At 44.7% G+C, this 14184-nt stretch overlaps 1 protein-coding gene across 2 annotated transcripts in view; it reads right to left on the bottom strand.

Moving 5' to 3' along the window:
• The window catches only part of adamts17 (ADAM metallopeptidase with thrombospondin type 1 motif, 17), a 591331-nt gene that overhangs the window by 231701 nt on the left and 345446 nt on the right, over nucleotides 1-14184 (bottom strand). For both annotated transcript variants that reach the window (XM_041175111.1, XM_041175112.1), the window contains exon 11: nucleotides 13075-13176. In XM_041175111.1, coding sequence (XP_041031045.1) covers nucleotides 13075-13176 — 102 coding nt within the window. The remainder of the gene's footprint in view (nucleotides 1-13074; nucleotides 13177-14184) is intronic.

The raw sequence follows: 14184 nt of genomic DNA, 5'->3' as shown, positions 1-14184 counted from the left end.
TGCCTGCACCTTGATGGGGCTTATCATTGTTGTCAGAATGTTCTGGGCCAGTGACACCGAGTTCCATCATTCTCTCTGTGTGCTCCCAGCACCTTTGTAGTGTGGCTGGTCCCCATCTCATCAGCATCTGTGTCTGGTGACAGTGCGGTCCTGAAGGGTTCAGCTCACAAAGGACGTCATAGGATCAGAAGTTAAAGTTTTCCCGCTGTATTCCCAAGATATGATTCTGTTCACAGAGCACAAGCGAGGTACCATTAGCCAGACAGGAATCAGGCATTCACATAACCTTTGTGAGGATCTATGGAGTGTCCCCACTGCATGTTGTCATCATCCTCCTTAAATGTAGGGACTATGGGCACCTGCTGCATCACCATCACAGGAGCGTTATCACAGAGGGTATTGTGCGCTATCATCAGCCAGACCGGAGTCAAACGTTCACAGATGCAATGTGAGGATCTATGTGTCTCCTCACTCCTTGTCATCATCTTCCATGAATCCAGCAGCTATGAAGGCCTCCCGAGCACACATGCCTCATGTGGCCAGTGTGATGGCCTCATCATTGTCATCCTCGCCCTTGAGGGCCTCCTTACCCTCATCCCCGTCAACGTCATCCTCATCGGAGGAGACATGCAGCACCTCCATCTCCTCCTCAGCCAGCTCCTCACTACTGCTGTGCCAGGTTGTGAAGCGCGCAGCAGGTGACGATGATGTGTGACACCTTCTGTGGACTGTATTGCAGGGCTCCACCAGACTGACCCAGGCACTGGAATCTCATTTTCAGCATCCCGATGATTTGCTTCAGCAAGGTTCGAGTTGCAGCATGAGCCTCGTTGTACCTTCTCTCTGCTGCAGTCTCAGGCCACCGCACGGGTGTTATCAGCCATGTCCACGCGTGTCATCCTTGTCCCTGAGGAGCCAACCCTGCAGCCTCTGTGGACCCTGGAAGACGTCATGGATCTGAGACCTACTGAGAATGTAGGAGTCATGGACACACCCTGGGAACTGTGCGCAGGCCTGCAGGATGCGTTTGTGGTGGTCGCACACCAGCTGCACATTCAGCGAGTGGAAGCCTTTGTGGTTGGCATTGTTGACTGTGTGGTGGGACGGAGATCTAAGCGCCATGTGAGTGCAGTCAATGGCATTCTGCCCCTGTGGTAAACCTGAGATTTGGGCAAATCCCAGCGCTCTTGCATCCTGGCTTTCCTGGTCCCGGGTGAAATGCATAAAGTTGTGTGCCTTTGCAAAGATGGTGCCTGTGACCTCATAGATGCATTTGTGGGTGGAGGCTTGTGATATCCCACAGAGATCACCATGGGGGGCCCTGAAAGGAGCTACTGGAGTAAAAACTGAGCGCCACGGCCACTGGCTGTGGATGCCCTCCATGTCCCTGTGGCACCAAATCCTGCAGTAGGTGGCAGACTAGTTCCCTGGATATGTGCAGTCTTCAGCGACACTGGTTCTTGGTCATCTGCAGGAATGACAAGTACCTTATATAGACCCTGGGTCTCGCTAGGCACCAACCAGCAATGGATCGCTGTGGCTCTTCAGTGTTATGCACCGGAGCCCAAACCGCCCCTTCTTCCTGAGGGTGCTGTTCCTCCCGCTGCCCAGCCAGATGGCTCCTCTCTTTCCCTTTTTCTCCGTTCTCTGTAAGCCATGATGACAGCTTGGTCACCAAGCTCCAAGCTCCTGATGTACTCCTCTTGCAAGATGAAAGAGAGAGATGCATGGGTTAGCTTGGGTGTACTAAGAACCTCTCTTGGTTAAGTCTGAAGGACCCTTAATGCATCCCAGAGAGTGCTGGCCACCACTTGAGTGGCCAGAGTTTACTACACTGCACGAATGCCCAAAACCCTACCTTCCTCCACCCCACTCCACCTGACCAATTGGCAGCAGCTTTGCCCAGTGGACTGCAGGCTGTGCTCTCAGCTCAGGCACAGGCATTCTCCTAACCCTCACTGCAAGGCTGCACTGTTAGCTTGAACCATGGGGGAGACTGGTCCAAACCTGAATGCAAAGGGGCTGTGAGCACCTCCAGCAGTGACTGCTCCATGGCCAGCTTTAGCAAGGAGATTGTACAACATGCCCAGTCATTCAATTGTTCTGCAGTTCACTAAACGCTTAGTTTGCAGTCTGCCCGAGGGGTGAAAAGCTCTGGAGTACTTGGTGGCAATTTCAGGCCTCTGCGTTGCTTGAGTGGGCAGATAAGCGAGGGGAATTGAATACAAAAGTAGGGAGGTAATGCTTTAGTTGTACAGGACACTGGTGAGACCACATCTGGAGTACACAGTACTGGTCTCCTTACTTAAGGAAATATGTAAATGCAGTAGAAGCAGTTCAGAGAAAGTTTACTAGACTAATGCCAGGAATGGGAGGGTTGTCTTATGAGGAAAGGTTGGACAGGGTAGGCTTGTATCCAGTGGAGTTTAGAAGAGTAAGGGGCGAATTGATTGAAACCTTTAAGATCCTGAGGGGTCTTGGCAGAGGGGATGTGGAGAGGATGTTTCCTCTTGTGGGAGAATCTAGAACTAGGGGTCACTGTTTAAAAATAAGGGGTCACTCATTTAAAACAGAGATGAGGAGCATTTTTTTTTCTCAGTGGGTTGTGAGTCTTTGGAACTTGCTTCCTTAAAAGGCAGTGGAAGCAGAGTCTTTGAATATTTTTAAGGCAGAAATAAATAAGGAGGTGAATAAGAGGTAGGTGGAAGGTTACAATCAGATCAGCCATGATCTTATTTGGATGGTGGGGCAGGCTCAAGGGGCCAAGTGACCTACTCCTGCTCTTAATTCGTACAGTTGACATGTTTGGGATAAGGTACTCGGAAAATTAATGGTACCAAAGGCCGAGTCCCTTGAACCTGATGGTCTGTATCCTAGGATCTTAAAAAAGTGGCGGATAGATCGCTGGATAAGCATCAATAGAGAATTGACTAAGTAACAAGAAACAGAGGGTCAGCATAAATGAGTCATTTTCAGGTTGGCAAGCTAGCTTGTAGGATGCCACGGAAATCGATGCTGGGGCTTCAACTATTTACAATCTATATTATTAACTTGGATGAAGGAGCAGAGTGTCTTTTAGCCAAACTTAATGACAATACAAAATAGTTAGGAAAGCAAGTTGTGAGGAGGACACAAAGGGTCTGCATAGGGAGATAGATAAGTTAAATGAATGGGTTAAAGTTTGGGAGATGGAATATAATGTAGAAAAATGTGAGGTTGTTTACTTTGGCAGGAAGAATAAAAAAGCAGAATATTATTTAAATGGACAGAGACTACAGAATGCTGTGGTACAGAGGGATCTATATGTCCTTGCACATGAGTCACAATATGATAGCATGCAGGTACAGCAAAAATTAGGATGGCAAATGGAATGTTGGCCTTTAATGTAAGGGAGATGGAGTATAAAAGAAGGGGAGTTTTGCTACAGCTGCACAGGGCATTAGCTTGACCATACCTTGGGTATTACATGTAGTTTTTGTCTATTCGTTCATGGGATAAGGGCATTGCTGGCTTGGCCAGCATTTATTGTCCATCCCTCGAGTACAGTTTTGGTCTCTTAATTTAAGGAGGGATATATTGCACTGGAAGCAGTTCAGACAAGGTTCACTTGACTGATTCCTGGGGTGAGGGAGTTTTGTCCTGGGAGGAAAGGTTGAGCCGGCTGGTCCTACTATCTTACTGGAGTTTAGAGGAATTAGAGGTGATCTTATTGAAATATATGGGATTCTGAAAGGGCGTAACAGGTAGATGCTGATAGGATCTCTCCCCTTGAGGAGAAATCGAGAACTAGGAGGCACAGTTTCAGAATAAGGGACCTTCCATTTGAGGTGGAGATAAGGAGGAATTTCTTCTCTCAATCTTTGGAATTCTCTTCTTCAGGGAGCAGTGGAAGCTGGTTCATTGAACATATTCAAGGCTGAGTCAGACAGAATGTTGATCTATAAGGAAGTCAAGAATTATGGGAAACAGGCAGGGAAGTGGAGTTGAGGCCACGATCATATCAGCCATAATGTTATTGAATGGTAGAGTAGGCTCAAGGGGCTGAATGGCCTACTCCATCTTCTATTTCTTATGTTGCTTGCAAATGTACAATGGAAATCAATTGTATTCCAGTCATTTTACCCCAGAGAATCTTTACTAATTATTAATCACTAATCTTTATTCATTACACTAGGTCTGAAACTAGGTTTTGACTTTAATATTCCAATGCTCTCCAGGATGACCACGCACCTTGCATCCTCAGTAAACCTGAGCTCATTGAAAACTCTGCTGTCTATATCCTAACTCACGCCAAGTTCAGCTACCCATCAGCTGCGTGCTCACTGACCTACATTAGTTCCCAGTTTAACAACATCTAAATTTTGAAATTCTCATTCTTATTTTTAAATCCCTCTCACCCTCGCTATCTCAGCAACATCTTCCAACTCTACAAACTTCGGGAACTCTGTGCTCCTCCAATTCTAGTTCCTTTCTCATGCTGGCTTTAACTGATCCATCACTGGTGGTCATAACTTCATTTGCCTAGGCACCAACATCTGCAATTCCCTTCATAAACCTCTCCGCCATGCTCTCCTCCTTAATCCTGGAAGCCTATCTCTTTGACCGAACTTTTGGAAACCTATTCTAATATTTTCTAATGTGTCTCAAATTTTGCCTGATTGCATCACAGCATGGAACATTTAGCTATGTTCAACATTACAAGGTTGTTATGAAAATATCAATGAAGTGAACAAGGGGAAAGATTAGGCCAGAAATGGTGGAGACTAGTCCACCAATCTTTCACCAACAATTCAGATAATCTCCTGGGAAAGGCAAATGTAGAAGTGGCCTGACAGGACGGTATATCTGTCAATCAATAGGCTCCAAGGAGAACAACTGCTGAGAAGTGTAAGGAGTTTGCCAAGGTATTTTGTGCCAAGTCCAATCATTGGCAAATGATCAGTCAAAGTTGCAAAACATGTTTAATAACATTCCCAGGTTGGGCAAGGTGATAGTTGCCAGCACCAGCTTCTAATCTGTATTACATTAAGGGAGTCTGCAACCTGTAATCACCAAAGTACTTGAAGAGCTTATTGTCAACACTCATATGGTTATGTCATGCACTTTACACTCCTACCCTTCCTTCATTCATATATCGGAATCAGTCGACCGGACACCTCATTTGGAATATCATTGTTGGTTAGGGCTTTTTGGACTGCATATGGACACCAGGCTTTACTGCATCTCATGGTTATTGAAGCTAATGTGCCCATTTCCCTGGGACTAGACAGTGTACAGCAATCAAGAGAGAGTGCTGACAGGTGGTGGTACCCCAAACTTGCACCCTCACCTCTATGAGCAGAAAGCATTGCAGTTTTTGGGGAAGGAAGCAATCAAATTATAGGAAAACAGTTGGGTATAGAGCTGTTGGTGATATTCTGATTCTCCTCCTTCACGAGCTATAACAAGAAATCCCCCTGTGCCCTAGAAAGAAGCAAGTTGGGCACAATTACTCAGCCACCCATACTTCAGCCTGTCAACCTCTCCTGTCCCATTTATGTTCTGTGAATTACCCTTATACCCTCCCCTCAGGTTCAATACCTAATATGTCCTCCCATGGATGTCTCTGCGCAGCTGACTGGAGGGATCGCAAAGTGCTGTGGATATGAGGAGGGAGGTTGAGTACATAACTGAATAGCCTGGAGAACCAGCTGACCAGAGAGACTTTATTATTTAAGAAGTGTGGGAGAGAAAAACTAGTTAACTAGAGACCAACCAGTCTAAGGTCAGCTGTGAAGAGTGAGTTCCAGATTTTCATTACCCTTTGCATGGAAAAACTGCTTCCTTTTTCACTCCTAAATGGGATAGCTCTAATTTGAAGAATGTGCCCCCTTGTTCTATCCTACGCTATCAGAGCAAATAGTTTCTCTATATCTACTCAATTGAATCTCGTGAATGTAAAAACTGAAATAGACAAGGAAAATCCAAAGATAACGATATTTAGAGAAAAAAGTCAATTTCAGGTGTTAGAATCACATCTCTCAGGACTGAAGTTTTCTTTTAAAAATGGAAGGATTTGGCATGATCTGGATGCTAACCTGGGATTTTTTTTAAAAGGTCATAAGTTCATTTTGAAACTATAAACAAGCAGGCCTCTTCCAAGAAGTCACGTGACCTATACCATAGTGGAGAAGGAGTTGTTTGTTTGTGTTGAATTGCAAAGCACTTTAATTAATGAAAAGCTGGGAGACAAAAAAAGGCAATCACATGGGAGAGAGGAAAAAATATTTAAATTGTGAACCTGCTTGTTTTTAAGGCAGTTTTGTTGGAAAAGAAGCTGAGAAAGGAAGGCTACCTTGATTGGCTCCCTCTCTCTACCTTGTCTAAAATTGTGTGTGGCTATCAACCTGTAGCCAGAGAACCGTCATCTGAGTGTAACTGGTCTGCATCTGGACCTATAAAGCTGAGACCAGGTGGTGAGAACTTCCAGGTATCCACCAGGAACAGTGACCCATCTTCCCACGAGGGAACTCCAGGTCGACAGCATCGAGACCCCACAGACTTTATCCTTTATTTTATAACGCCCATCCTCCAAAGTCCATCCCTGCAGAGAGACTCTATTGGCTTGTCCTTTGTTTGTCTGTGTGTGTGCTGGGGGAATTCTTTAGGAAGAGATAGATAGTTATACTTCCCGATTACAATTGTATGTTAACCAGTACTTGCTACTTGTTTCTGAAATAAATTAACCATTCTGAGTTTTTGAAAGAAGCCTAGTCAGAGTCTCTTTTCTTCTGGGTACTAGAGGTATAGATACACAATTAGCCATTTTGGTGGGAAAGTTAAACATTTAAATTAATGGTGCAGCCTGCGGAGTAGCGGGGCTTAATAATTCATGCACTCCTCCCATCCCAGTTGTAACACAGGTGGCCAAACTGTTGTTCGTGAGCTGCATGCTGCTCTTTTACACATGAAGTGCAGTTCATAGAAAAATACCTCTATCTCTGTGTTTTTAATGGAAAGGTCTGAGGTGAAGTGTTTCAGACCCCTGCTCCTGCCGATTTCACTCGGACATACACTCCTGCTCGCCCCCAATTCCTCAATGAAATTGAAACCCCACCAATCCCAATCTCTGCTCATCAAAATCCCAGCCAATTGGAATCCTCCTGGCTTTTTTTCTTCATTTGATTAAACATTAGGTTTGAATTTGATTAGGCAACACTGTGCTGGAGGTGATGTCATCACATGGCAATGCCTCACTGTGGGACTTGTAGTTTCCTCCCCTCTTGATGGCTGCTGCTGATGACTTGTTGGTCAGATGTACCCAGATTGAAAGGACAACGGTGAGGTGGCTATTCAATCAGATTCTTTTTCTGGGTGATGGGAAGTGAGAAGGGGTGACAGAAAAGACAGACAGAGAGACAGAGGCAGAGACAGAGGGAGAGAGACAAACAGAGAAAGAGCGAGACAGACAGTAACAGACACAAAGACAGACATAGAGGTTCAGATGGACAGGTGTAATATAGATGTAGATAGACTTAATAAATTGTGATTGATTTGCTTAAAATATTGTTTAAAAATCTCCATATTGCTTTCTTCAGCCACCGGGAGATTGATGCCAATTCCGGTTGACTCCTGGCCATTCCAGGATGGAGATTTACAAGGACTCTAGCCCTAGCAGCGATTAGCCCTGATAACTGAGAGTATCATCATACTTAAGGGATATTACTGTTATAATAGTTTTATAAGGTGGAAGTTAACTTAAGCAAACATATTAACATATTGAATACAGGCCAAATATAACCATTAATTCAGATTTAGAAACTGTAGTATATGTACTTTATGATTACTGAAGTTAAGAGAAAACTTGAAGATAGTAACATCTTAAAGCAATAGTCATAAAGATGTGTCTATAAAGGTTGTCCTTATCTAGTGGCTCTTGAATGTCTGAAGATTATTGTATGCGGCTCTAAGATTCAGAAGGTTTGGCCACCCCTGGCCAATTTCAAAGAGGTACAAAAAAACTAGCCCAGATCAACAGGAAAGAAAACCAATTAATTCAATGATACAGAAAGAGCAGGAGGCCATCAAATAGCAGAGAATCAGGAAACTAAGCAGACATACTCCCAAATGTTATAAAGGTGGTACAGCTGTAGCTGGGGTGCCCCTACATATGTGAAGTTGAAATGGAAATTAAACTTTATATCAATAGGCACATGAAACTATTAGGCTTAATAACAAAAGAGAATCCAACCCACACTGCACACGGTGGAATTTTACGTGAACAAGATCACTCCTTTTTCTACTAACTGATTATCTTGAAATTAATACTCCCAGTGTTGCCCTAGTGTGAGTTAAATCTCTATTACTGCTTTAATATCACATGCCGAACAAGGCATTGTCAATGTGTGCCTCTAGCTCATCAATGTTAATTATAGTTACTCTCTCTGTACGGATGCCTGTCCCAGTTTCATTCAGATGTCCATGGTCCCAGACTGGGTCCAATGTTCCAGGAAGCTGAACCTTTCCCTCCTGAACCATCTCTGCAGCCACATTTACCTCTGTTATCTTAATATTCCTGTACAAACCAGAGGTGGCACTGGGAATGTTGTAAACTGCAAGGAGGACAGAGTAGAACTTCAGAAGGACATAGACAAGTTGGTGGAGTGGGCCGATAGGTGGCAGATGAAGTTCAATGTGGAGAAGTGAGGTGATGCATTTTAGTAGGAAGACAATATAAAATAAGGGGTGAAATTTTGAAGGGGGCGCAGGAGCAGAAAGAAGTGGGTGTGTGTATATGTGCATAGGTCATTGAAGGTGGCAGTACAGGTGGAGAGAGCAGCTAATAAATCATGTAGTATCCTGGGCTTTATTAATAGGGCCATAGAGTGCAAGAGCAGGGAGGTTATGCTGAATTTACATAGGACACGCGTTAGGCCTTAGCTTGAGTATTGTGTACAGTTCTGGGCACTACAATATAGGAAAGATGTGAACACATTAGAGAGAGCGCAGAAGAGGTTTACAAGAATGGCTCCAGGGATGAGAAACATCAGCTATAAGGATAGATTGGAGAGGTTGGGACTATTCCCCTTAGAGGGTAGAATCTTACCTATGGCAGCCGGACTGGGCAGGAGCGGGCAGGGGTGGGCAGGGAGCCGATAGCTGCCCACGATCGGCTGTGCGCCGCCATTTTAGTCGGGCGGGCCAATTAAGGCCCACCCAGCGTAACACGTGGCCGTAGTACTCAGCGCTATCTGTGCTGGTGGGGGGAGGAGGGAGAGCCGGGGCCTGCTCTCTTTCACACATGTGCGCTGCCTCAGGGAGATTAAGTGGATGACATAAGTTTTTGAAAAATAAAGTAAAAAATTATTTAAACATGTCCCCTCATGTGACAGTGTCACATGACCTGGGACATGTTTGTGAAGAGCACAAAATTTATTTATTAATTTTATAAAACCTTCAGGAAACCTCATCCCGCGCGTCATGTTACGTGTTGGCGTGTCCTGTCCCCGTACACCGATGGCAAGATTCTACCCAGAGAGAGGAAGGTTAAGAGGAAACTTGATAGAGATGTTTAAAATCATGAGGGGTCTGGACAGAGTAGATAGGGAGAAACTGTTCTCGCTCATCAATGAACAAAAGGGCACAGATTTAAAGTGATTTGCAAAAGAGGCAAATGTGACATGAGAAAAAACTTTTTCACACAGCGAGTGGTTCAGATCTAGATCTAGAACGCACTGGCTGGAAATGCGTGGTTCAATCGAGGCATTCGAGAGGGCATTAGATGATTATTTGAATAGAACCAATGTGCAGGGGTATGAGGAAAAGGCAGGGCAATGGCACTAGGTCATAATGCTCATTTGGAGAGCCGGTGCAGACATGATGGGCCGAATGGCCTCCTTCTGCGGCGTTAAAATTCTGTGTTTCTGGGAGTAATTCTGAGATTCCTATCCTCAAGGTTCAACTGTTTATGAATCACTCACACAATTGCTCAAACAAACTCTGCAGGCCTTCAATTCAATTTCTTCCTCTTTCGTTGATTCGAACATGAACCACGGCTTCCCTTCCCTCTCCCCTTCCCTTGTCAAAGGCTCTTCAAATTTTCCCATCCCGCCAGTGTCAGGACCAGAAAATCCTGCCCAATGTCTTTTGCACCTTAAGCTTTGGCACCTGGGACGTTACAGCAGGAGTTGAGTTGAGGGCAGGAGCAGAGATGAGTAAACGTTACAGAGGTAGGAATAAGCAGTCTTGGTGATGAAGAGGATATACAGTTGGAAACTCAGCTCAGGACCAAATAGAACACTCGGGCTGCAAACAACAAAAGCAGACGAAAAGCATCATTCACAGCAATTAACAACATTTACCTGGCTGCCCAGTTTTTATAGATTTGGCTCCCAATTTATTCCTACCAATCTGTCTTTTAACTAGATTTCCTTCCTCAACAAGGAGGAGGAACAGCCTCAGGAGCAGTTTTGCCAACTGCTTGTCTGCTGCACAAATCATGCAATTTTTACTGTTGAGATAGGACACTCCACTGGTGAAAAATGCTCCATCTGCTGGTCTGGCCTAGATATAACAAAACAGGAATGAATTGAAACACCACATATGGCCGGCCTTTGACTTGGAACTTGCAAGTGACAATCCACCTCTTCATGATAACTCAGACAACTCTATACAATTTTAGGAATATCTGATCTGCAAGTGATCCTGTTTCACTCTGAGACTTTTGTTCCTCATGAACAGAGAACTTTTGCCGTAACAACCTCTTTTTCTCTTCTCCCTCTTTCCTCATCTTCATCTCTTTCCATTTCCGTTTTCTTTCTCTCTTAAAAAATTTCCAACACCCTTATTTTATTCGTTCATGGGATGTGGGTGTTGCTGGGCTGGGCCAGCATTTATTGCCTATCCCTAATTGCCCTTGTTCCGAGGGCATTTAAGAGTCAACCACATCGCTGTGGGTCTGGAGTCACAGGTAGGCCAGACCAGGTAAGGAGGCAGATTTCCTTCCCTAAAGGACATTGGTGAACCAGATGGGTTTTTACAACAATCAACAATGGTTTCTTGGTCATCAACAGACTTTTAAATTCCAGATTTTTATTGAATTCACATTCCACCCTCTGCCGTGGCAGGATTTAAATCCGGCTTTCCAGAGCGTTACCCTGTGTCTCTGGAATACTAATCCAGTGACAAAATTACTATGTCACCCCCTCCCCAAACCCTTTATCTACCTGTTTCAGAAACTCTCTCTTTCCCTCTTCTTTACCTCACCCTCACACTATCAGTCACATTTTACCCGAGGAAGTTATTAATGAACTTGTTGCCTGGGGTTTTCACAGGATAACAAATTAATCGATAATTAAATGAAATAATTAAATGAAAAGATTGCACAATTTAGCAGCATAAATTGCACCCATTATGACTTTACACTTATGCATCATGGCACTTTATGCTAGTTCAACATTCACTTCACCCTAAGCAGTGCCCACTCACAGATCTGGCCACCTTTCCAAGTTGGGAAGTCAATCCCCTCCTACTGCGCTCGAGGGGAGGAGGGGGCATGATCATCACACTGAGCCCCCATTCTTGGGGACATTCCACGGTCAAAAGAATCCAGCAGTCAATTGAAGCTGGTTAAAAAGTAAAACTAATAGCAGTAAATAGCCAGCTGATCTGCTGTGTTGCTGCAGAAATCACTTATTTTAGGAAGTTGAAGAATGGCTCATTCCCTGGCAATCCCACTCCTCACTGTAACAACCCAGACACCAATCTATTACAAATTGATTACACTCCTTGTTGACACTGAATTACTGAAGGTTTTATGTTCAGGTTTCTGATGAGTTAATTGGAAACTTGGGTGTAACCCCCACCTTGGTGAAACTGGCGCGGTGTCCAGCGCATTGTGGGTGCATCCAGCAACATGCACCCCAAGCGGAATCTCCAGCTGCGTCAAGCACTATTGCAACATTCATGAAAGCAAACCAGCTGGAAGCTGTGAGAGGGGCAGGTTTCTGGGATGGAGTACACGCTGAGGCCTGACCTTGGGCTGAACTGTCAGGCTAACAGCCAGAAAGCTGTTTACTTTTCATCTTCTCCTGTGTCTGTTGGGCAGGCACTTTTTTAAAAAAAATCTTCAGTTATTGCTTTAATTAGAGCTGTTTCTCTTGAAGGGAGAGCCATTTGTGATTCTGGGAGGGACATGCAAATTGTAGCAATTGGAAAAAGAGTGGCAGAATAGAAGGAACCAGTCGTGACGAGAAACGGTTTAATGAAAAGCTGGAGGCTGGTGGCTAAGGGTCAGGCTGATGTAGGGCACAGATTGTAGTAAGAAAGAATGTCAAGGGCGTAAGGCTGGATTATACTCTCAGGGCAGTATCATCACACCCCAGTGTAAATGTCAAGGGCGAACCTGCCTCCCTACTTAGCCCGCTTGCCCTGCTTTAACTTCTTCTGGGTGATAGCCCTTTAATTAGTATGAGGCAGAACCTCCATCCATATCCAGGAGGCAGTTCTGCATCATAGAGCTGCTGACCAATTGCAGGCCAGCAGCTCTGCCCACTGGCAGTGCCAAGCAGGGACAGTGGCTACTGCCGCTGCTGCAGGTAGCATGGGAGAAACAAATCTGTTGGGGGGGGTGGGGGGCGGGGGGCCTCCAAGTGGCACCTGGGGCCCAACAAGAGGCCCTCTCCCCACTTTTAATGGTCAGCAACCTGCAGGTGCTTCTCCCACCAATCATTATATCGAAGCGGCGGCGAGATAAGTCCCTTACTTGGGCATTAATTGCACACTGAAGGACTCCAATTGAGCCACAAGTGGGCAGGCCACCCAACACCTTCCTCAACACCTGTAAAATCGTCTGGGAACAGGGACAGGCACTCAAGGAATAATCATTTGAAACAGAGCATGGTTCAGAGATATCAAATGGAAAAATTTTGAAATAACATGTTGGGGCTCATAATCCAACGTAGCTGTCCTGTCAGACTCTGTGGAATGGCAGGATTTAATGGAGCTTTGGTGAGTCTGTGGCTGCATAATATCAGTACACAGAGGTACAACTATTTAAGTGTGAATCTACTGGATTTTTACAGACCTTTAACTTACTTTGTCAACACCACATTCTGTACCATCCAGTGGAGGATCCAGTTTTGTTTTGCAGGGTTGGTCCCCTTCTACCAGGCACCACAGACCAGCACACATTAAATGCTAAAAGAAAAGGAAAACTGTAGGTTAGATTTTGGGGCCATCATATTTCAAATAACTGAATATATCCATCAACAGAACAAATATGTTATCAATAAACAATTAAATAAAACTTCCCATCCTGTAATGAGAAATTAACATCCATAAATATTAGTCAAAATGGGTGGATCTCCATAGCAGTTGGTCACAGGTAGTCCAGATGATAAGAACAAAAGGAGCCCAGTCAACCCCTTGAGCCTTTTCCACAATTTAGTTGGGTCATTGCTGATCTGTATTTTAACTCCATCTACTTACCTGCTTCCATAACCCTTAACACCCTTGCCAAACAAAAAGCACCATCTCATGGGCTGGATTTTCAGCTCGATGTGTGGGATGGGAAATATTGCACCCTTCATCGTCATACTGATAAATTGTAGATGCAACAGGGCAGAATTCATTGACTTAGTTGCCTGGTAACAGTCTGGCTAATTCTGCCTGCTGGAATTGGAGGAGACAATCTGTAAACCCTCCAACCCTACAAAACGGTGGAAGAGGAACTTACCTTCGGAATGCTCTTCAGCTGGGCTGTAAACTGATTCAAAATGGCAATCTGAATCCTTTTGACAAAATAGGATCACCAGTCATTGGGAGCCAGTCCCACTTCCTGTACCAAATCTTTGCTAAAACTGGTAGCAAGGTGCACTTCCAATTACAGCATCCTTCATGACTGCTCCTCACCCACAGTATTAGTTAATGCAACTTCAGATTGAAAGCACTTACAGAATAGATTTTCAACTTGCCGCTAGGGTGTAAAACTGGCCTTATGGCTAGACAGTCCATTATAGAAATCATCCTGTTTCCATGTGCTGAATGGCTGAGGTCCAGCACAGGCTAACTCTCTGCCAGGCAAAGAGCCAGTTGGAAATTGTAGGCATTTCCCTTCACCCATTCACAGCATATCTCACTCTGGCTGATCTCTGTTGTTGTTTAATGATATGGAATGTCAAATAAGTGCAGCCTTAGCTCATGGAG

This window comes from Carcharodon carcharias, chromosome 26 (assembly GCF_017639515.1).
Source record: "Carcharodon carcharias isolate sCarCar2 chromosome 26, sCarCar2.pri, whole genome shotgun sequence".
In the NCBI taxonomy this organism is placed as follows: domain Eukaryota; kingdom Metazoa; phylum Chordata; class Chondrichthyes; order Lamniformes; family Lamnidae; genus Carcharodon; species Carcharodon carcharias.
This window is presented reverse-complemented; position numbering and strand designations above follow the sequence as displayed.